This window comes from Spodoptera frugiperda, chromosome 20 (genome assembly GCF_023101765.2).
Source record: "Spodoptera frugiperda isolate SF20-4 chromosome 20, AGI-APGP_CSIRO_Sfru_2.0, whole genome shotgun sequence".
NCBI lineage: Eukaryota > Metazoa > Arthropoda > Insecta > Lepidoptera > Noctuidae > Spodoptera > Spodoptera frugiperda.
The window spans coordinates 91719-115781 of record NC_064231.1 but is presented as its reverse complement, the minus strand read 5'-3'; the positions used below and the strand labels follow the sequence as shown (position 1 = coordinate 115781).

General features: G+C 34.2%; 2 protein-coding genes across 4 annotated transcripts; both read right to left on the bottom strand.

The window, feature by feature from the left end:
* Window positions 1-8349: 8349 nt before the first annotated feature.
* Window positions 8350-16750, bottom strand: LOC118282133 (serine/threonine-protein kinase STK11). Of its 3 annotated transcripts, XM_050701117.1 has the most exons (7): window positions 15956-16750; window positions 15245-15430; window positions 14285-14421; window positions 13315-13503; window positions 11045-11205; window positions 10609-10667; window positions 8350-10176 (listed from the first exon to the last, which is right to left on the bottom strand). In XM_050701117.1, the coding sequence occupies exons 1-6, from the start codon at window positions 16499-16501 to the stop codon at window positions 10609-10611; spliced, it is 1278 nt and encodes a 425-aa protein (XP_050557074.1). In that variant the 5' UTR covers window positions 16502-16750; the 3' UTR covers window positions 8350-10176. The 3 variants fall into 3 exon arrangements, with proteins under 3 accessions (XP_050557074.1, XP_035458969.1, XP_035458964.1); XM_035603076.2 differs by lacking the exon at window positions 10609-10667 and having other exon boundaries at window positions 10996-11205; XM_035603071.2 differs by lacking the exon at window positions 10609-10667 and having other exon boundaries at window positions 15956-16749.
* Window positions 16751-17468: 718 nt separating this feature from the next.
* LOC118282275 (lambda-crystallin homolog) lies at window positions 17469-23641 on the bottom strand. The gene is made up of 6 exons (XM_035603267.2): window positions 23480-23641; window positions 21766-21953; window positions 19369-19559; window positions 18677-18852; window positions 18139-18303; window positions 17469-17841 (listed from the first exon to the last, which is right to left on the bottom strand). The coding sequence occupies exons 1-6, from the start codon at window positions 23518-23520 to the stop codon at window positions 17634-17636; spliced, it is 969 nt and encodes a 322-aa protein (XP_035459160.2). The 5' UTR covers window positions 23521-23641; the 3' UTR covers window positions 17469-17633.
* Window positions 23642-24063: the final 422 nt, after the last annotated feature.

The window sequence follows — 24063 nt, the reverse complement described above, 5'->3', positions numbered from 1 at the left end:
CAGAGTACTGCTATGTTTTTAATTGTGAATGCGAAACCCCACGTAAACGTAAAAGACCTTAAATGCAAAATATAACCAAAAAATAAGGTTCAAGGTTGGACATTCAGATAATAAAATGGTAATATTATGTAATAGTGTCTTCACTGCACATAACATAGTCACCTAGTTCCATAACAATAAAAATCTTTGACCAAATCGTAACTCTGCGTTATTTAGTTTTTCTATTCACTGTACCGTGACTCAACTGACCACCATTAACTTTTATAACGCCCATATACTATTTAGGGTATGAAATTGATGCTGCATCCATTTGGCAATATCTACGAATTGAGTAACGTTGATAAACTAACTTCCAATTATGCGCGGCAATCCTGCGCATAAGTCTCCGTTTCCGTTGCACCCATATTTGCATGGACTGCATAAATTGACGACGAGTGACGGAATTCGATCCATCTGATGTTTATTAGTCTGGTTACACTTTAATATTTTAGCGTAGCCTAGGTATGTCGTCGTGTGAAGGAATAAATCGAACTGCGTAAATATCACTTTATGTAAGTATACCACTGAATTCCAATTACCAGGTTTTTGCGATCATTTCACAGTCGTTAGTTCGTTAGATCTTAACTACCTAACTATACAAATGTATGTGTTTATTTCGAGTACCCACAAGACGTATTTTACTTTATATTACGACGTAATTTATTTTATATAATTTCGATTTTGGGATAGTTTCCTGATAGCACAAGTTTAAACCTTAGTAGTTTTTGGTTACTATTAAATATGCATAACCCTGTATTTATTGCAAAAAAACATAAAAAAACGTATTTCAAACGGACCTAAGACACAAATACTTTAGTAGTAACTACTACATAGCTAAGTTGTTACTCAAACATTTAAAATGTTCGTGATCGTGATGGTAAAGTAAATCAATGTGTTAGTGTATCGTTCGTTAACCAGGATAGAAGTCATAGAACACGAACATTCTCACAAACTTATGATGACTCTGTTGGTTATAAATGGTTCTTGCGTAATGAGTATCGAATGTGAACGGTTACTTTAATTCAATAATGTAGATTGAACGTCATTCTGGTTTGTTACTCATGAAATCGTGGCTTTAAAGGTGATAATATTTACCTATATATAGCGCACTAGAGCGTCATCGTTTGAAGCTTATATGGAGTTGTACATAGGTGTTCTTAGTATTGATTGAAATAATAACCATCTAATATATTATTTGCTAAGTAATTATTTTTTGTCGTTGCTTCACATTAGGGTTTTCTCCGATGTCATTAAAAACCAATGGTTTTAACATAAATTAGTGAAACTGGTAGTCTCTGTAATATGTTACCAAATATTAATTATCGCATTTAAATCTCCTACTTAATAAAACGTAAGTACATATATAAGTGAATGTAAGTCACCATTAAGTTTATGGCTTTGACTGCTGACCTAAACGAAAAGTGAAAACAGATGTGCCATATACCATGGGACCGACCAGGTCATAGATCGAAGAGTTGATTGGATTACTTAATCTACAGTTCACCACCCACAAGTCACTAATTAACAAAATATTTATGGTGTTTTCTAGTTTCTACTGATCTCGCATCTTCCGTTGATTTCGTGATTTGCACCTACCTACACATCTTCATTGGGTTCATTTTGATATTACTCGTAATGTATGTAGGTAGCACTGTTAAACGTAAGAAGCAATTTGGTTATGGTAAGTGTAAAAACAAGTAAACATTCTAAAATCTTCTCTTCTTAAAATTGCACATCAATAATAACCCGTGACAGTCCCGTAGGCCTTTATTTTTATTTTTTTGAATGAGGAAAATAATCCAATTAGGATAGGGATAAGACACGAGTTAATCCTAGGATGAGGCGAGAGGGAGTGTTAGACTCTTAATGACTAAAAACTATTTCCTTTCCCACTTCTGTTCTTTGAGCCGGAACCCTGGTAACCCGCTAGGTAGTCCGCAACTTCGGGGGCCCTTATACGTAAGAGGGGTTTGTTGTAATCTCCATGCTTGGAAGACTGGACGGAAATCGCGGATTAAAAGGTTCAAGTTTGAGTAATATGCAGTGTCGGCTTACTCCTTAGTCGGCTTCGGCTCCTAAGACACCCGTGTTCAGAATAGGTGTAAATAAGTGTTTTATTTTACTTTATTCAAAACGATAAAGAAAGTTAAGTGAATGTAAGAATGTTTCCAAACGTGAAACTCCCTTTCTTAGCGACTTATGTAAAGCAGATAGTGCTTTGGGAAAATATTATAAACAATACTTGGAAGTATCTCAGCTACCTCTTCAGTCAGTGATCCAACTGACCTCGCATGACCACCACGTAACGAAATTGAATAGGTAAATGTGCAACAACCATAATCTCTTGCGCGTTGATTGCGATTGCTATCGTAGAATGGTATTTTATGGTATTTAATTGCTGAAATCGGAAGAACAATAGCGCATCTATGATATAGCAACTTATCGTCTATCCAGCAAATCAATCAGAGTCACAATAGAATTGCACGACCACTTTCACTACGCCTACTTGGAGCTAGATCGTCATTTGTCTGTGATTTTGACCCCATCAATTTGGGCGTGCGAGACTGGTATTGTGATGAACTGCGCGGGCCAGCGTAACGAAACTATTTTATAACAATCTCAGATGAGCAGATTGTGTTATTGCCTTTTCAATTGTCAGTCAGCAATGAGGAAGATCTTGTACAATCTGGCTTAGTGACATAATATCAATTAATCTGCACTAGTTTTGACTGGATAGAAAAATGTACATATTACAATTTGCACACTTCAAGATCACAGAGCTTTCCAATTCATAGTCCTCAAAGAAACTGTCATGAATTCAATTTTCCTATTGTATCGAAAGTAAGTTCCGCATATTTCGCTGCTGGCATTTACCATCTGACCTCTGCAGTCAAAACGGCTGGGAAATAAGTACCATTTGAGAGATGACACAATCTGATGTACTTACCTGCCATGGAACAGGTTGCCCTAGCGAAATATGGAATAACAAGACGTGACTTGCAAATTATCCAAGTTGTTTAAGTTTTTAAATTACCAACGTTACATAAGAGGTTATTCACATGAATGCGTGGGTTTATTTGTAAAACATTTGTAAAGTTATGTGAGAAAATATTGTTCATTGAATCATGAGTTCCTAATAGAATCTGCAAATATCCGCCATACACCGAAAATTATGGCTACGCTCTACTATAAATAACACTGTAAAAGATAGTATGGTATAGCACTTAGCAGACGTAACTTAATAACGTTATAGTTAAAACCAGATGCTGATTTTAATTTATCGTAGTCTGAAAAAATAATGACAGTCCCAATTACCTGGAAACAAATTGACTACCGTACCGTACCGTACCTATTTAGATTAAGATCAATTTTTGACATTACTTCTATAGAGTTTCTGTCAAAAATTAAGATCGATCCAAAGATTTCGGATTAAGATCGGTTATATGAAATTGGCAGTGAAACTTATATAAACTGAGCTTTATAAAAACGTTTTTAATTTTAATCTAGATAACATACTGAAAAAGTAGGCTTGATTTTAATTAGATAAGTTCCCTTAGGTGCGAAAACAATTTTGGCAAGTGTAGTATGTAAACTAATCTAAATAAAAACAATTACTCTATTAGGGACAAGGTCCAAATCGAGACTATGAGACTACAGAGTTATTCTTTTAAATTGTTTCTGAATGTACTCGCATTTTCCCGTGTTTATTGCAGAGAAGGTCAACGCCGCAAATGATAATCGTCTTAAAACGTTTTCAAAATAGTGTCAATGTTAAATATATCCCAAAACTTGCTTACATTGCTTGTCTTCACGACCACACAATTCACTTTCATGACTATTGACGATTGACCTGCCCTCTACCTGTCTCTAACGATTGATACCTGAAAGTTAAAACTGTCACCCGTCCTCATGTGCTTTGTCTTAGCTTCAGAATCTTCAGATAGAACAGGTAACCCTACCAATCGTTTAGTATGTACCTATATAGGCAAATTACGTAAATTGAACAACCAAACACACGTACTTACTTAAACAACATAGATATGTACCTATAAAGTTAAAATAGGTTTAGGCTCTTACGTAAATGCAAGAACCATTTATTTTAATATTTACGTATAGAAGTACCTAGGTACCTATTTACCTACTTAAAGTATGACAATGTCTGTACACTATTCCAAGGACTAAAGCGACTAGCTTGTATCCTCGGCACATCCTTTCACGACCTACTATAAGGCATTTATGAATGAGCGCTTAAACAAGTGATTGTCTACTCACCTCGCGGATATTTTATTTTATGCTAAGATTCGCGTTAAAATCGTGTTTGATTGCATTGAATAGCGATGGTATGTTCATAAAATTAGATATTATTCGCCTACAATCCTTCATCATTGATTTTGGTTGTCTTTACATTTGATTGTAAGTAGGTAGGTAATCTTACCTATATCCACCTAAAAATATGCCTTAGGCGCCTGGGTTGTCTATATTCCTTAGTATGACCATTTTGAGGATATCCTTGTTCTATCTAAGACTAGCACAACATATATTAATTTAATATTGTTTTGAGTGGAAATCGCACCCGTATAACACCAAATGATAATGAACTTATAGTTCGACATCATTTGTTAACTCTATGATTTTTATCGTTGCCAATAATTAAATATACATTTTTAATCCATTGTTAACTAGAAGATTAAAATAAGCTTTAGATTACAGAGGCATATACCTATTTATTAAATTAACTGTCTACATCTAGGTACAATATAAATACCATGCAATGAATGAACTATGAAATGAAAACAATTAACGACGCACCTACAGATTACCAAGCACCTAAGTGATTGTAGCTATTGATCTAACATCAACCGTCTATGAAACATATTAAGACTATGCTGTTAGGAAGTTATGATTCGATTAACCTACAAAAAATGCACCTTGAACTTTATGTACTGACAATGAGAAAAACGATAATGACCATCTTCGGCAACCCTTCACTTCGGTTGTAATGAAGTGTTGATGACACCATTCCTACGTACGCAACGATTACTAAGTTGTTTGACTCATTGTACAACTACATGCATTTTTAAAATAAGTAAACATTTTTATTAGAAGTACTTGGATAGGTAGTAGGTACTTATGTAGGTATGCACTAGGTAAGTAAATACTTACCTGAAACTTGAAAAGAAAGATAATATTCTTTTCCGTACCACTTCGTTGCTCCGTATTACCATTCGGCGCATTCAAAACAAATCAACACAGGTTTAGGGATTCTACTGCTAAGCTAGAACTAAGTTCTAGAATTCAGAATGTTCAGCTAAGATATCATATTATCATAATAGGTACGTACTTTTTATTTTGAATTTTTTATTTGGCGGATTCCAAAATAACTTTTGAAACAGTTAAATAGGTAGGTACCTAGGTATCTACGGATATCGCTAACTAGCCAAAGATATAACCTACCTATCTAAACACGACCAATTGCATAGGTAGGTATCAACTGGAAATCTCTTCTAGAAATCCCATTAAACTGTACTAACGAAACCGTATTTAACGATGATTAGCATTCCTTAACAAGTTTATACACATTGCAGGAACATCTGTTAAGAAATCTTACGATTGAAACTAAGCCTACACACTAGACAATCTACCTACCTATCTATTGTCGTATGATTAAAACTTAGGAATTGGTTAATACAATAACTAATTGGGAAGCCTAGGTGGCAATAAATAATTGGGAAACCTAGGTGGCAATAAATAATTGGGAAACCTGGTAGTACCTCTGGAAGTCTTGAATGGCATTGGTCACTTATTCAGGCCTATTTAATAACACTAGGCAACACTCAAAATTTCCCGGGGAAAATTCATACCGTATTTTATTGATAATCATACACCTAATACCGGAAAAATAATAATTTATTTCAGTCACGTATAGGAATGGAGATTTTAATATTTTTGTAAAAAACACTTTTTTTATTAGTTTTGGAGGATAGCTCTAAATTCTTCTTAGTAACGATCACAATAATATTTTGTAGTGTCAGTATACATTGATTTCTTTCGCCATGTCTCGCTTTTGTGTTAATTCTCCGGATTTATTTTGTTTTATTATCACCGAAGAGTAAAAAAACCCATAACGCCGTTAAGTAATTACGAAGTGTTATCGTGCATATTTTGGTTTAGACGTTCGCAACCAAGATAAATATTGGGTGCCACACATGTGTTGCTTCTCATGCCACAAGAATTTGACAAACTGGTTTAATGGAAAACCAACAAAGATGCCTTTTGGTCAACCTATGATTTGGCGAGAACCTAAGGATCATGTAAGTGACTGTTATTTTTGTCTCACAGATGTCAAAGGATTTTCTAAGAAATCTAAGCACACAGTAAAGTACGCAGAGGTGTCTTCCGTAACAAAACCAATACCACATTCAGAAGATCTTCCAGTACCTAACCCACCAAGTCACGTTGAATCCTCAAGTAACACTTCTATTTCTGATGATGAATGTGAAGACTTTCAAGTGGCAAGTACATCTAAAGCACCACATTTGATCAGCCAATCTGAGCTTGACGATCTTTTTAGAGACTTAGACTTACCTAAGGAAAAATCTGAAATATATGGTTCAAGATTAAAGCAATGGATTTGTTGTCACGGAAATTTTTTTGGGAAATAAACGATCGCCTCAATATGAAAGCCTTATAAACCAATTGTTACATGCTTATAAACAACTGCATTCGCACCTTAATTTTTTTAAAGAAAATCTAGGCGCAGTGAGTGATGAGCACGGTGAGCGCTTTCACCAAGAAATTGCCTCAATGGAAAAGCGTTATCAGGGAAAATGGACCACTGCAATGCTTGCAGACTACTGCTGGTTTTTAATTAGAGAGACACCAACCTCTTCTTATAACAGGCAGACCAAAATAACAAAATCTAGTTTATTTTTCAAGTCTAAATAATATTTTACTTTAAAAGAATAACAAAAAATTGTTAAAACTAAAAATAAATTTCTCTTAAAAGCTATACGTGACTGAGATGTTTTATTTACTGTTCTAAGTTCTCTATACCATGGCCTTTCCGAATCACACAATCAGATCTCTGGGAAAAAAAAAATATTTTTTTTGTTGCCTAGTGTAATTATGGCTAGATCCATTAGGATGCTATTGCCGATTTCAAAAAAATAGACTCACGAATTTATAGCACGATTTGTTTTGAGTTAAACTAAAGTTCATCTTAAGACATCTATTCGACGTCCATTTAATACTAACAGATAACCATGATCTACTTATCCAAGCTATTGAAGGTAGCCCAGTGACCTAATTATCTGAGGACCTGATATAGCGGAAGACTGGGCAGCCATTGCGGTAGAACGCACCGGTCACTTCCGCGCATTGTGGCTGCGAATCGGGTCGCGAGTGCAGGCGCATGCCCCATGCTTACGACATAGCACTTCACACCATATGTGCGACGCACCCAATAAGCGAACAGGTCTTCGAACCGTAATTGCTTAGACGATCCTCGATTATATTACGTGCTTTAGACTTGCTTAGTACTTATAAAATTGTGTAGGTACCTCTACCTATGAGTAGACAGGAAACATGTTGATGTTTCATTGATACATACCTACCTAATATTAGTTTTTCTTTCTCATTCGATTGGAATCGGCATGTATTTCTTAGAGATCCAGTTACCGGATGTCCAATGTTTGACTGCACGGTTGGTGCGGTGGCTGGGCAACTGGCTGCCACGCAACGTGTAGCGGGTTCGATTTCCGAACGGAGCAACTCTTTATGTGATCCACAAATTGTTGTTTCGGGTCTGGGTGTCATTATGTATGTGAACTTGTATGTTAATTGTATTTTCACAAACTAATACCTATTATATCGAAAACGGTGCTTATATTTTCTGCTCTACATAATTATATTTTCAAAAAATAACTAAAGTATTGAACAAATAAATAAAACTTGAAGCATTAAGGTCTTTATATGACCTATGATCAGTGATCACGATCATAATAGTGTTGAAATTATACTTTATTATTTGATCGATGAGCGCTGTGCATGCATCCAAAATAACATTCATGTCATATTTTCACACGACTAACCTACCAAAAAAGGTTAATTAGGTATCTAATATCATCTAACGCGAATGGGTGAATATAATTAGGTACCTAGTTATATTAACAGCAATTTGGCTTCAAGAAAATAATTTATCTGGAAGATCATGTGAACAAAATGTAATTTAAAACACCCACACTCGCCATGATTACATACTCGATTATAATAATTGGTGTACTGTATGCAGAATGTAAATAAAAAACTTGATGCACATTACTTTGACTTTTATTATTTACAATATATTAATATTCTCTTTAATTTTTTTCAGTTTTTACGTTATTTTTCATTTCAGGCACTAAACATACATCCTTTCATTTTATTTAAGCGTAAACACACGTTTATTTAAACAGTTATATGTAAGACCTCACTTTTCGAATACAAGTGCAACATAAGTGGCCACAAACTATTACAACTAAATTAAATACTTTTAGCAAAAACCGCCTTTGGCGTGGAGAGATCACCTGCGCAATAATCTCATTACAATATGGCTTAAGTAAGCTTTTAACCTAAACTACTCACTAGAACAGCATTTCATCAAGTTATAACAGTTATTGCACAACTTAATAACGAACAATTTAGCGCAGAATAGAAGAAACGTATTTATAGGTCCGACATATTAATTTTAATTAACGCCAGCCCTAACACAGATAATATAGCAACAACAATCCAAAATAATAGATAATACGCAAATCATGCGTAGATTACCTAATTATACCTAAATACTAACGTAATTTTATATTTCAGTATAAATAAGTTAAAAAAGTGAGGTCCGTCAGAGGTGTTGAGATGGAAAAGAGATTATTAGGAAATGGGTAGGTACACAGTATGCTGAAGTGTGTACAAGCCATGTCCTTTAAGAATAATCAAAAACATGCAATAATTTGTTCGCATACCTTTAACATTCTTTTATAAATTCCAATCGATGACATTTAACGACATTACACAACAATTTAATGTAATCGCCATTATAACTTGTACTTTACATCTAACAACTAAAATAAGAACATCGATCATACCCGAAACCTTGCAATCGACATATCCGTGCTAACAGTAACTACTCACAATCAGAAATGTGAGGAAGCGTGGGTTTCGGTCCAGGTGACATCAACACTACAGCAGATCGACATTAAAAATGAACATCAAGTAACTTAAAATTGATAAAATATAATCGGTGCTTCCCTCTTGGCAAGAACTCTATTTTTAATTTGGTTTTATAGCGATATTTTTTATAAAAATATTTATCTTTTTATTGCCACGATACAATTTGAGATCTACTAATTACACTAAATACATGTTCACTTTACACCATACATCTTGATACACAATTAAAACAGGTACTATTTTATATATTTTGCCATTGTATGAACTCCCTGATATCTAATTGAATATGCATACAATGCCTATGGTAATATTGGTTTTAACACAAATATGTGACTGAATGTCATATCAGAAAATTTACTATAATTTATTGGTCTCTCAATGTATGCATTCAATCACATATTTTCATGGGCGTATTAAACACAGTACTATTTAGAGGAATACAGAGAAACCTACGTGTAACAGCCATACACAAACAAATAAATAGTAATATTAAGTATACCGCAGCCGTAAGATTTTGTTCAAAGCAAATGATACAGAAAATGTAACCAAAATCCAGCTACTATTAATTTAGCAACAAAACGGGTGAGATGGGAAGTCTCAGGCATAACTATCCGACACCAATGGTGGAGGTAAAATCTGTGTTAACATTAACGACTAAGTGGAGAAACAAGTAACCGGGAATAAGTTGGAACATGTATAGGAGTAATGAACGCATTCGATGTTAGTGAGGATGCGACGCCGCGACGTCGGGAGTGACGCCGCGTCAGGTGAGACGGCACGGCGTCAGCGGGCGCGGGGCGCAGGCGCAGCATCACGTCAGGCGGCACGACGGCAGCCGGCCGCACGACGAGTGCCAGCGCCGCTTGCGGCCGCGCGACTCCGCGTCCGACAGCTCCGCCGTCGACAGCGTGCGCGACCCGCCGTCACCCAGCTCTGTAACACACGCACCGCTCACACCACATACTCGTACCTCATCCTCTACTCCGTGCCGTATTCTTGTTAAGTTCCGTGTTAACAAGCGTTATATTTATAAGCAGGAGCCAACTAGCAACCAACGAAAATCAGACAATATCATATCACTTATTTCAATTTTCATTCTCATATGAAGCTATTTAAAGTAACTACTATATTAGTGAATCGCTAGGTACACGCAGATGTACAGTATATTATACTGTATTTATTCATCGATTATTATCTTGACAATTTGCATCGTAAATATATTTTAGAACATGAATTAGTATCAATAAATAAACCTAATATTATTGTATTAACGCATAGAGGTATTTGGCTATTCATAAAGACAATATTGGTAGGAGAAAAGCCTCAAAGCATATAAGGGGGTTTCGTCACTCGCATGCAACGAACCTAACTCAAGGAACAAATGCGTGCGCGCACGTGACCGGCTACGCGCACTTCTTCAGGCTCTGAAAATTGTAGGGACTCTATTTATCTGTATTCGTCACTTTGACATGTATCTGTCAATACAGTCAATTATCACACGATACAAAAATGACTTCATCGCATGCGATAAACAAATATCATCTAAAATTAAAACTTACTAACGTCATTGTAATACGTATTTAGGAGATATCTTCAAAGTACAATTCAACAAACAAGCATTTAGAGACCATTTTAGAACTCGTTTATCACATTGTATCGACCTTCAAAAAATGTATTGTTAACTTTGCTTAGCGACAGCTTAAGCTCATGATGGCAAATAAATATAAAAAATAATAAAATATATTACTCTACCCGTTGATAATAATGGTATCGTAAAAATCGTCATCACTGTCGGACTGACCGTGTCTGTAGTCTCTCTCGGTGAAGTATTCCTGCGCCGAAGGGTAGTGACGTTCTACGAGGTACGGGATGACAGTGGAAGTATGAAGCTCGTCCGACCGACGAGATCTAGGAGTCACCATCCTCTCGCCTGCCTCTAGTGGAGGACGAGCTTGTACCCAACTGTAACAAGAAATATTTTCAGTCTATAGTCAGAGATCTGTTAGTTCAGTAATCAAATACCTAAAAGTCTAACCAGGAAGAGGGTAATGGAATCAATCTTACACCTTTAGTCAGATGAGGCTAACATGGCATTGTAATCAAGTGTCATAAAGAATTCAGAGTAGTAGAAATTCCTTTAGTCAGTTTCGAAAAGCAGTTCGTCCATACAAATTGCAAATTAGTATTACAAAGTAACTATCCGACAATCGTGCCAATAAAGTCTACAAACTACTCAACCGACAAGACAGTCGTGTCTTATCTGCTAATGTTTAACTTGATATTATAATTACATATCAATTATGTAATCGACGATTGTTAACAGCGATAGCTTTAAATAGAATTACGAAAATAATGTTGTAAACTGCATCAATAAAATATCGATTAGTTTTACTTCGAGAACTATCGATATCGACAAATGAATTGGAATTTAAATATGGATATGTGCAACTATGCTCCTTTGACTGCCCTTCAGAAACTGTACTTCAGAGATCGAGTAATTGCGTTTGTTATAAATAAACATACGGATGATAACAGGGCTATCAGCAATTTATTATATTATTGAATAAACAAAGTACTTAATTCTTTCCTTTGTTAGTTGTAACAATACAAGGCCATTTTCCTGTTGCAACACTGCATTCTGGTTGGCTTTTCAACATTCACAATTAGTCAAAATCCCACAAGAAAAAAAAATGCGGTATACTTATATTAGATACCTATGAATAGTAGACATTCAATGATTCTACTAACTAAATGACAAGTAATTTAAGTGACGCAAAAGTTATTATTTTATTTTTAAAATTTAAAACTTCGAGAAAACAATGTTTTAAATGGGTACAAAGTTCTTCACCTTAACATTATAAAGGCAAGTACCCACAAGTGTGGTTAAAATTAGCATTTTTACAGTTTCGCACATTATCCTTGATATTAACATTTTCTTTAAACTGAATGAGAAGTTGAACAAACAAAATGGGTCTTTATGCGTAAAAACATAAAATCGACAAGCTCTAAGTAGATAGGTGCCATTAAAATGTTCACCTTAGCATAACCTTTTTACATGCAACTTTGTAAACACTTAGGTATACCTACTGACTTCTAGAAGGAATAATTATTGAAGGAACTGACTTCCGATACTTTCCATTATTATACAAATTCGAACTGTAACTTGTAGTTAATAAATTCATTTATTCAATGAGAAAAGATGTGCCTCTAAAGTTAATAATACAATACAATATATTTCTACACAAATTGTGTAATTGATTTGATCTTTTTTTAATATTTTGAACCATTTTATATTAAAAATAAGGTTCAAAGTAAAGTTAAAATTGACGAATCTTTTTAGAGAATTCAGATTTTATACTTATTAATAAATACAATGATAATATAATCCATTTTGCTTTACCTTGAAGATTGTCATACAAACATATTAGCACCACTAATTGGCACTGATTAGTAAGTGGATTAACAATGTCAAAACAATGAGTAAATAGAGGGATAAAATAAATCCTACTTATTTTACAAATACGAGGATTTGTTGCTGCTTGTATCAAAAAATGATGTTTATTACACTTTCACACAAAAAGTACTTAACATATCTAAATTAAAGACAGATGATAAGTGTCTAGAATGGCACACAGAGTACTTTTTATCAGAAGTTTATCTATACTTAATATTATAATATATAAAGCTGAAAAGTTTATTTGTTTGTCTAAACACATTGGGAAGTACTTGTTGAAATTTAATAATTATTTTTGTGTTGGATAGTCTATTTATTGAGGATGTCTATAGTATAAAACACTAAGCTAGGATGATTAAGAGCCCAGCAGCGTGTGAAACCGCGCATGAGTAGCTAGATAACTATCTATACTAATATTATAAAGCTGAAGAGTTTGTTTGTTTGAACGCGCTAATCTCAGCAACTACTGGTCCGATTTGAATAATTCTTTTTGTGTTGGATAGCGCATTTATCGAGGAAGGTTATAGGCTATAAATCATTACGCTACGATCAATAGGAACCGAGCAGAGCGTGTGAAACCGCGCATGAGTAGCTAGATAATTATATTAAATACTTACGAGTGCCTTTTAATCTCGTGCACAGTTGGCCTAAGGTCTGGATCTCTCTTCAGCATGTTGGTAAGTAAGGCTCCGAGCGTAGGTCCTAGTGATGGTGGAGGCGGGGCCGGCTCGCCTCGACCGATGGACTCCAGCAGTCGGTACACATTGTCGCCTTCAAACGGGTACCGACCCGTTGTCATATTGTATCTGTGGACAGTTTTAAGAATAAATAAGATTTATTATCAATCTTGCCCACGTACTGCCACTGTTGCAAAGTTCTGCTGTCCTGCCCTATAAAGAGGTGATATATCGTTTAATAGAGTTTGGTCTTTATTACAATTTGGTAAAAAACTTTAGATTGAATTAAGTTGACTGGCAAACGCAAACAACAGGCATAACAGTTAAAATTATGTTACACTTGTAAATCATATTAATGTAAACCAGTCAATTAACAATAAACCAATTCAGGTCAAGAAATAAAACAGGTAAATCTGGATTATTTAACTGAACCAAAGCAACATAAATGAACTGGTAGGAAAATCAAATTACACATTACTTCGGAATATGTACATTTATGTAAATTTTATAATGTATGCAAAATGACAAACAAGTCACCTCAGTATATTCATACTGGATTGATGATTAATAGTTTTTAATTAATCGTGAATCACTGTTTACAAACACAATAATGTGCAATAATTGTGTAATTGAACTATGACAGGGAATCAAATGACATTGTACTTGTACACTTTCCCTAGACTAAACAATGTCTAGCATTTCAATTTTGCAGTAAACATTCCGCCGGTGTAACATAATATGTCTAAAAACACCAACAACTGAACAAACAAAATCAGATGACATGAAAACACCATGTAGTTAGGTAGGTAGCTACATTACATTCACAAAAGTAAATACACCTTTGTAAAGCAAACAATGCTATCACAAAAGGTCAGTGTTAGTAGGTAATGTTCTATTTTCATTCACTTACAATGTAACTCCGCTGCTCCAGATATCTACTTTGACACCAGAAAATGTTTCAGCACCATTTGCTATTTCAGGCGGCTGGAAGGCTGGGGAACCCTGCCCAGTGTAACATGTGTCTTCCGGAGAAAACATGTCTAAAGCCTGGAATTAAATCATTTTGTTATGATTATTCTTGGAAGGACTAAACATGAAGATATTCTTCCACCTTAAACATTATAATCCAATATGGGTATGAGTTTATTATAAGGATGGACACAATTTTAAGTCCAGATTAACATGGGGAATTTCCAAAATCCAAGATCTCCATAACCTGATCAAGGGATTGACTGAAAGACCAATTGATTGGCAATCAATCTTGTGAGCACTAGACCAACAAGACAGACATCTTTACATTATTATTATATCAAGCAAACAGGATGAGGCAACAACATTTCACTATTTTTAACCATCAAAGTAAATGTTGTCTGCAACATTCTTAGTACAAAAATCTATGTACAAAGTAAGGTACACATGAGTAGCATAGATGATGAAACTGTGCAAGAATGCTCTATCACTCAGTGATAAGAGACATTCCATGTAAATTACTGATATTTAGGCCAATCAAGGTACAATATACTATTATGAGGTTTTAGACAAGAACTTTGTTAGGTATTGTAATTCAATGAAATGACTGTATATCCATTACATCACCATATTAGCGACTGAAGGTAACACAGAGGTGTATAAAACATTGTAATGTCGCCTAAACCATAAAAGTAACCATTAAAAGATAGATGACTTTCAAGCCATAAGGGGAAAACCAATCGCTTTACACTATGTGTGTGTGCATACTTAGTGTAAAACTGTAATATAAAACAAAGGAAATGGATATTATACTAAAATACTCTATCAGGACCATGCAACCATTGATGATCATCATCCATTAACCATATTTTCCAAAATTTTTAATAAAACTTTATTTTACCTCAGCAACACCAAAATCTGTTATCTTCAATGTCTGATCAAGAGTCAGTAATAAGTTTCCTGGCTTGATATCTTTGTGGACAACACCCTGGCCATGCAAGTACTCCAATCCATCCAAAAGTTGAGTGAAGTAATCATGTGCTTGCCGCTGAGGGAATTTCTTGCCAGGGCTTCCTTCCAACATATCCTAAAGACAATTTACAATATAATTAATTACAAGGTTTCAAGGAAATCTTGGCTAAACACAGCTGTTGTAGCATAATTTATTTCATATGTATTTTAGTATGTTTTCATTTATAGGTATTAACATAAACAAAGTCTATTATTTCCTACAGTTCCCATCTTAACGAGCTATTGTAAATAAGCATGTGTGTATCAACGTGAACAGATTAGACCTTGAAGGGTCACATACATAATCTTGCTAAACTACCTAGTCTGGTCGAGATAACTGTCAAATAAATTAACATAAATAGTGCAACACAACAATGTTGTATGAATGCACTTCTATCTACAATATCATGTCCTTAACATATCATTAACCCTGTCCCCAATTGTGAGTAACCAATTAGGTTTTCAAATTATCTGATGTTGTTATTGTTGGATTATTATGAGTGCAAACAAGGAATGTCATAATGAATATTCTTTTAGCCCTAAATAAAAATAGAATTTAATGAGTTTAATAGCTGTAGTACTAATTTCTATGTCTACAAACCTGCAGCACTCCCACACAGAACTCCATCACAAGGTACATCTTCTGTTTCTCATCATTATACATAACATCGACTAGTTCTATCACATTTTTGTGTCTAAGGATCCGCAGCAGTTGTATTTCTCTCTGTACATTCTGTTCCCCATTTGGTATTCTTCTCAGTTTTCTCTTTTTCAATATTTTTACAGCTCGTCTGCAGAGCGTCTCCGAGTCCAGCATCTCCTTAACTTTACCGTACGAGCCTTCTCCCAGCACATCTCCCATCACATATTTTCCTACCATTTTACATTTCTTTTTCTTATTTCTATATATAATATCTGCGCTATCGACTCTATGAAAACAGAGATTGGTTTGGTCTAAATTAAGATCTAAATCATCTATTTGATCGTTGTCTAGCCATGTCACGGAGTGAGGCTCGGGACTACCGTCCAGCATGAAATTATCGTCGCTCTCTTGCGGTGCAATGATCGTTGATACCTCATATTCCACATTGTCCGCATCTGGAAGACTTTCACTACTGCTGATTTTTCTACACATTCTTGGATCCATTATCTATCAAAACAACACATTTGTAAATCTATGTGTACTGCAAGGCCTTTTGTCATGAGATCATAAAGGCTATATCAAAATAAATTTATTTATTTAAATTACACATATCTCAAAATTTTCACCATTGATGTGGACAAATAACTATATAAAAATTATATTCTTTTTATTTGTATGTGTTACAATATTGATGGTAAATAAAATTATGAACGATCGCGCAAATGCTCCATTAGACAAGAACCACAGATAACACTTTTTTGTTCAAATTGTTTATGGAATTTGATGTTCCAACGATGGTGTTGCCCACATTTTATAAATCGACTAAAACGTTTTACACTTTTTAGTAGAGTTAGACCCAGAACAAATTAAAAGATATAAAAATCCAAATTCGGTAATATTATTATAAAAGTTAATAAGGATATTCTTAGAGGAAATAAATTACTCACCTGTTAGTTAATAATAGTTTTAAACAGAAAACTAAATTAAATTCTTAATAAATTCTAAACTCTTGAACTCCTTAATATTTTTAGTAATGGCAACTATATCGAGAATCACTTCCGGAGAACATATTGTATTTCCGGTCGCGGCATTTTCAAACCAGTCTTACTTAACTATGATAAGTTTTGCCGAAATTACACAATATTTTAGTAATCGGGTATCGTTAATTTAATTAAGTTGTATCTTTTCATAATGAGTGCTTCTTGTGTTACAAAAAACAGTGTAAATATTCTGCACATTGATGTGAACAATGTAACTCGAAGCGAATGTATTTGGGTGGCTTGTAAAAATAGGTAGAAAGGTTTTATTATATTATATTATATTTATAAACCAGTGCCACATAACAAAAAAACCATTCATGACTGTAACGCAGATGTGTCCGTAAGACATTTGTTTAATTAGGAATAAGCTTCGATCAACCATAGTTTGTTATAGTAGTAGTAAATAAATCGAAGGAAATAACTAAGAAAAATATTTTTAAATACAAATATATTTTAACAAGTATATTATCATTTGATATCTACAAAATAAAAAACATGGACATAAAGGTAAATAATGGGAACATCACTTCAATTTGTAGGTACACATTCATATTATTATTTTATTACACTTATCATATTATGTTACAAAATCAGTTCTAGTATTTCACTTTTTGTTTGTTCATCTCCTTTTTGAGAAGAGCTAGACGTGTCAGGCAAGCGTCGCGCCAAGCACGCCTTTCCTGCAACTTGTCCAGAGGCACCATTTTGTTGAGTTGCTCGCAAATGGTGTCCGCACTCTTGCTCGTGGTCATTCGTGGAATATCTCCCATAGTGTTGCTGACGTTGTAAATGGTCTCTCCGTACCTGAAAAGATAAACAAATATTTATTATCATTGTCTAATTATGCATTTCCTCATCATATTAATTTTTACTGAGATAATCTAGGTATTTAACCAATAAAATTAGCTAATTGCCAAACTCATTTAATGATTACTTAAGCTATTCCTTAGTAGAAATATCGAAAACAATCGCTAAGGACTGGGTTAAACAGTCATTAAATGACTCTGAGTACCGCGGTTAGTGTAGTCCTTCACCTAATTTTCTTGAAGTTTCATTTCTATTCTTAATTATTTTTTTACTTTGGTCAAAATTTATACTAACCGCTCGATGTAAGACTTCATGCCCTCTGCATTCAAGTGTGCAGTTTCTAGGGATCCAAGGAAAGCGTATCTCATTCCAAGACCTTCAGAGATTACTTTGTCGATGTCTTCTACGTTCACAATCTTGTTGTCAACCAAACGCCAAACTTCGTCCAAAATAGCGTACCTATGAAATAGGAAAAAAAACAATTATTAATATCAACTGAATTATAATTATTACTTTTCAACCTCAGCTCGTTACAAAATTAAATACTCAAAAGTACTGACTTTTTTGCATGATAATTTGGCATCACCCGAGATCAGAGATGTCAACTCCCCATTAAAATTGGTTTGCCATAATCCCTACATGCTAAAGCTTGATGATCCCAGTTTGGTACTTGAATTTAATTTTTAGAGCCTACTCGTTGCTACAGTTATAGCTGTCCGTTCCTCGATGAACAGACGATAGCATCCGTTTAAAGTTTTCGGTGACTTTCCGAAAGGGTCATCCTCAAGTTTTTCAATCACTGTATTGATATAAAAGAAAGGTAGGTACTAACTGAATACGGTTAAGTACGAATCCATCGATTTCACGGCTCAGGGAAACGGGTTCTTGTCCAATCTCCAACATGATCGCCCTTGTCTTTTCACAGACATCTTTCCTAGTCCATGGAGCGGGAACAATCTCTACGAGAGGAACGTAGTACGGTGGGTTCACTGGGTGAGACACAATAACCTGAAAAATAAAGAATTAAATGCATAAATTACGAAGTGCAACTTAATATTAAGTTATTTAGATTAGATACATAAGTAGGTGAGGTGCATTCATTATCTGTCATCTCATCACCTAGTTGTTAGCAAAGTTATCATAGTTGTATTTATTTGCATGTACATAGGTAAGCATTTTGTAGATAATATTTACCTAGTTTCTAACATATCTAGTTAGAACTGTAGTTTATATTACGTAAGAAATGTTTTAAGGAAAATTATAGGAACCTACAACTGCTTACGACAAGCGGATGAACCTACAGTATATACTTGTCTTATGAGTCAGTATAATAGCTTGAGGGTTTTCCCTCTTCGTTGTTTTTGTGCTAAGTACTCGCCTGTCGAGCCATTGCTTTTGTCGGTATAAGTCACCAATGGGTTATTAAATTGCTCTATGCTGCAGATGCATTATATTGGTGAATTTACACGATAAGTCACCGATAAGACTTCTAGGAAAACTAAAGTAGGTAGTCTATTTATTTACCTGAGCTTTGTGTTTCATCTGCTCTGAGAACAAAGACGGTAGAGTTGTACTAGTAGAACTAGACAAAATAGTTTTGTCATCGACTACTTTGTCCAAGTCTGAGTAAACCTTCTTCTTCAATTCGAGGCTTTCTGGAACGCATTCTTGGACGAAAACGGCGTCTTTGACCACGGTGGCTAAGTCAGAAGTTCCTGCAAACAATTAAATATACCATTGAAGTAAAATTCTTTATTGTTTAGGATAAGGAAAGGAAAGTCGTATTGTTAATGGATCACACAAATTAATCGTTTTGTGTGTGAACTATGTTCGTTGACATAGTGTACAATGTCCTTTTTGAAACATAAACAAATCTTTATGTATACCTACCTACACATCATGCACCTCTTTACATTACAAAATTGCCTTTAAGTGCCTACTTAAACATTATCCCTATCAGATAGCCTGCTCAATCAAACCGAGTGCAATTCTGGAATCGATAATTATAATCGTCCCATTTATTTCGTTATCAGACACTTGTACTAGGGAATGAGTAAGTGATAATAGTACAATACTATCGATTATTTTAAGGGGTTAATAAATATAATTTCCTGGTTCAAATATGTATTACAGAGACCCATAGAAATACAAGTACTATAAATAAAACGAAAGTTAGTAACAGATTGTTATCAATAGTTTCTTTATAATTTGACTGCGTATCTGCAGTGTGTGCTTCAAAACTAACAAGGCATAGATATTGAACAAACGGTTTATTGTTTACATATTTGTATAGTCAGCTCACTGCCTGGCATAATATTTTTCTTATGTTTTTTCCTCAAAAACTAAACCAATATCTGCATTCGAAGGTGTGTTTATTTGCCTTTTATTGTTCATCAGGCACACTAAAACTAACAATCACATGACTCCCAGACCCGAAACAACAATTTGTGGATCGCACTAAAAGCTGCTCCGTGCGGGAATCGAACCTGCCCCACACATTGTGTGGCAGCCGGTAGTCTAGTCCATGCAGTTATATCATGGTCTGTCGTTTAAAATTAATAACATTTAAGGTACCTATCAAAACGTGTGTTACACACACTAAAATATTATATTAGCCATGAAATCACTGTCCACCAGTGATGTTGACATGATTCTTGAAGGAATACATAATACATATTTACTCTACTCGACTAAAACTCATCTAAATATATCGAGTATCTTTTCATAGCTAAATACAGTATGTTCCTGCCTATAACATAATTATTCAGTTCGATATAAGTAACATAATATAAATAGATGAAAAAGGTTACTACCTACGCGAAAGATAAAACAAGTAATGAAGTGATACCAATTAATGAACAATTAAATATTTCACTGATAAGCATTAATTTGTTAAATAAAAACAAACGTTACATAACTAGGTTAGGTACAAGTCGTGACACTTGTAAATATTATGAAACAAAACAATATTTTTTTATCTAAAGCAATCAAACTCGTGTAGCCATGTTTTTGGTTACCATTATAGATTTCTTTTGTGAAAACACAAGTTTCTTTTGTGAAATATTGTGAAAGCCTAAATCTAAATAAGTTAATACGATTCCTGCACCGTCTTAAAAAGTGTCGGTAGCTACGTGTAATCACTTGTGCTTGAGACCATTCGCCAAACAAAAACTTTATTCTTTTTACGTAATTAAATCTTTAAATCACTTACTCTTAGCTACCCTGTGGTGTAAATTTATTTTATTTGCAAAGAATAAACTTGCTATCATTCATTGCATTTATAAAATTAAAACAAAAGCAAGAAAATCTACAGAGGTCAAGGGGTCAGTGACCCTGGTGACAGATCATCAGCTGACGCTTGACAATCATAATATTATGTATACAATCTACACACGTTCATATCAATGCTTTGTAAATTCTTTAAATGTTTTAAAAACAAAATCCTTTTGCAACAACTGTATAAAGCATATCTTGCTAGCATTCACACTAGTTATATTCAATGTACCTATTTGTTAGAGAACAGTTGCGTATTTCATAGAATCCAAAGCTACCAGTGAGCAAAAAACCGTTTCGGTCCCTTATTCTGTTAAAAAAATTACCCACGAGGACTCCACAATACCAAGACACCTTTTTTCAGGTAATGTCGTAATATTTCTTACATTTAGTAAAATACCTTTGGATGTACAACATTCTTTATGGAATTGTACCCTTAGTACAAGTTTGTTTTACGTTTAAATTGAACCTGATTGGCCGGCTCGAATAAACTAACCAATCAGAGCGCTGAACGCACTGACGTTTCGATTACTTGAAACGTAAAGCAAACTCATACTAAGGGTAGGTACAAGTTTTAAATACTTTCCATTAATCATACTACCAGATACTCAATCACACATAAGGCAAAACAGTTTATTGTATTCTTACCTTTAATACACGAGAATTGCTGGTCGGCATTCAGTTTTCCTCTCAGTAGACCGTCTCTTTCCAAAGTCTTGAGCTGCACTTTGATGTCAGCCAAAGCATCGGTGACCTGTTGCGGGACGATATCGAATATCGTCACTTGGTATCCCACAGACGCAAACAGCATGGCCCATGAACGGCCGATAAGGCCACTGAACAAATAAATAAAAATATTGGTTAAAGCAAGATTGGGTAATTAATATGAGTCTAGCCCGTTGATTAATAACCAATTTAAAAGGCTCTTTAGTACTTAAGTCAAGCATAAAATTATTAGAGCTTCGGTCTTTAAAAAAATCAGTTCTATAGATAGGTACCTAAATATCAGTAATGTCTCTTCATTATTGAAACCAGATTGAAACCAGACTGTAACGCAAATATTTACAGTTCTGCATATACCTAATTCATGCACTTGCTGTTTTGATTAATAAATGTATATATACTATTTATATTAAGGTTTATAGGTAAACAAAATTACGTATCAAATGTAACGAGAGAATAATAACTATGTTGAAGCGAACAATCTGAAAGCATATTATTCAATGTCATTGTAGTTTACCGGTCAGCGGGACTATCACGGAATCAGAAATATTTTAATCACAAAACGTTATGCAATTTATAAAGTATGTAGTAATATTTATCTGAACGTCTGAACACTTTTGTGTTAATTATTATGTTATCGGCTTACTCGCGTAAATGTTTGACGAGGAACTTTTGTGTTGTTTGTAAATTTTCTTACAAATCTCTTGAAATAGTGAGTGAAAGTCTTACATTGATTCGTTGATTAGGCATTACAATCGAAAATTTAAGGACCTTTTCTAGGACCTTGTGTTACGCAGTTGTGTCTAAGCACTCAAGCAACGAAACATTCAACTTTAGAATAAAAGATATCAATAACACCACTTTATTTCTTCGAACAATAGCAGAACATGAAGGTTTTCGATTTATCTAAAGTAAATTAACCTCTATATGAACTTAATGATAATGTTATATCTTTTAGAATAATAACAAACTTATTGATAGTGATCGAGAATCAGTTTGATGTTTGTCACAACAACTATTAAATAAGACTGGCCTTTCAAAGAGGATCAATTTAATCGATATGTCACTGATTGAATTCGAATGTGACTCAAAGCATTTGAAAGTTCTTAAGCGGGTCCACCTAGATTGAAGATTATAATGTCAGTCAAGTAGTTGCAACAACTTTCTTGATGTTAACGATTATATTGTAGAAAGTATTAGGTATATTATCATGTCTTGTTAACTCGAAAATATTGCGCATAGTAAATACTGATTAGGCAAATATGAAATCTTATATTACAGAAACCGGTCTGATTTTACAAAACAATAAAGCAAACAAATAGGTAGAGAGAGACACACATTCAGAACCGACTTGAATTGACTACTATTTTTCTATGCAACCAAGTTGAATAAAAATCTATTTTCTTTCTATTCAATTGGGTATGTCATACAATAAAAATCTAAACTAAAAGTTGGCATTCATTCATCTTATGCACTAAATTTAAGTACTTTACCATAACGAAATTACCGTTGATTAAGTATGCATTAAAATAACACATAAATTATGATTGAAAACATAAATTATTTAACAAAGCCATAATAATCAACAAAGGACCTATAACGGTAATAATTAAAAAAACAACAATGGTTAAATTATTACCTGCCAACAATGCCGACTTTTTCAGTTTTTACGGAGGCCATGGCGTAGTGAGTTTCTTGCAACACGGCCGACACACGACTGCGGACTAGTGAATGACACCGTCAAGCAATGCGCACCGCTTAAAATACAGCTAAATAAACTAGTTATCGCTTGTTCCTGACAAGGTCTCTCAATTTTGCAAGTAACAAACGTTATCAGGAAAATAAACTTATAATACAACCATTGATTTGTTAATTGAAACTATTCATAATTAATAGTATACAACGCAAATATGGTTTAGGTACGATCCCACTGACCCATTGTAGTACGATTCCATTCATAAGCAATCTTGTTCAATTGACATAACTGTTGACACATGCACATAAATATTCCATATCTCGCCTTGTGTGTTCTTGTGAATGAGGATAAAGTCGTAGGAGAAAGAATCTGTTTATAAAATGTCTGGATTTTCTAAATTACTTAATCAAAATATTGTTTTCTATATCGATTTTGATAATCATAAATAATGTCTAAATAACACTCCATAATAATCAGAAAACCAGGATAAACTTCTAAAAAATGGGTTAGCCTTAGCCAATAAGTAG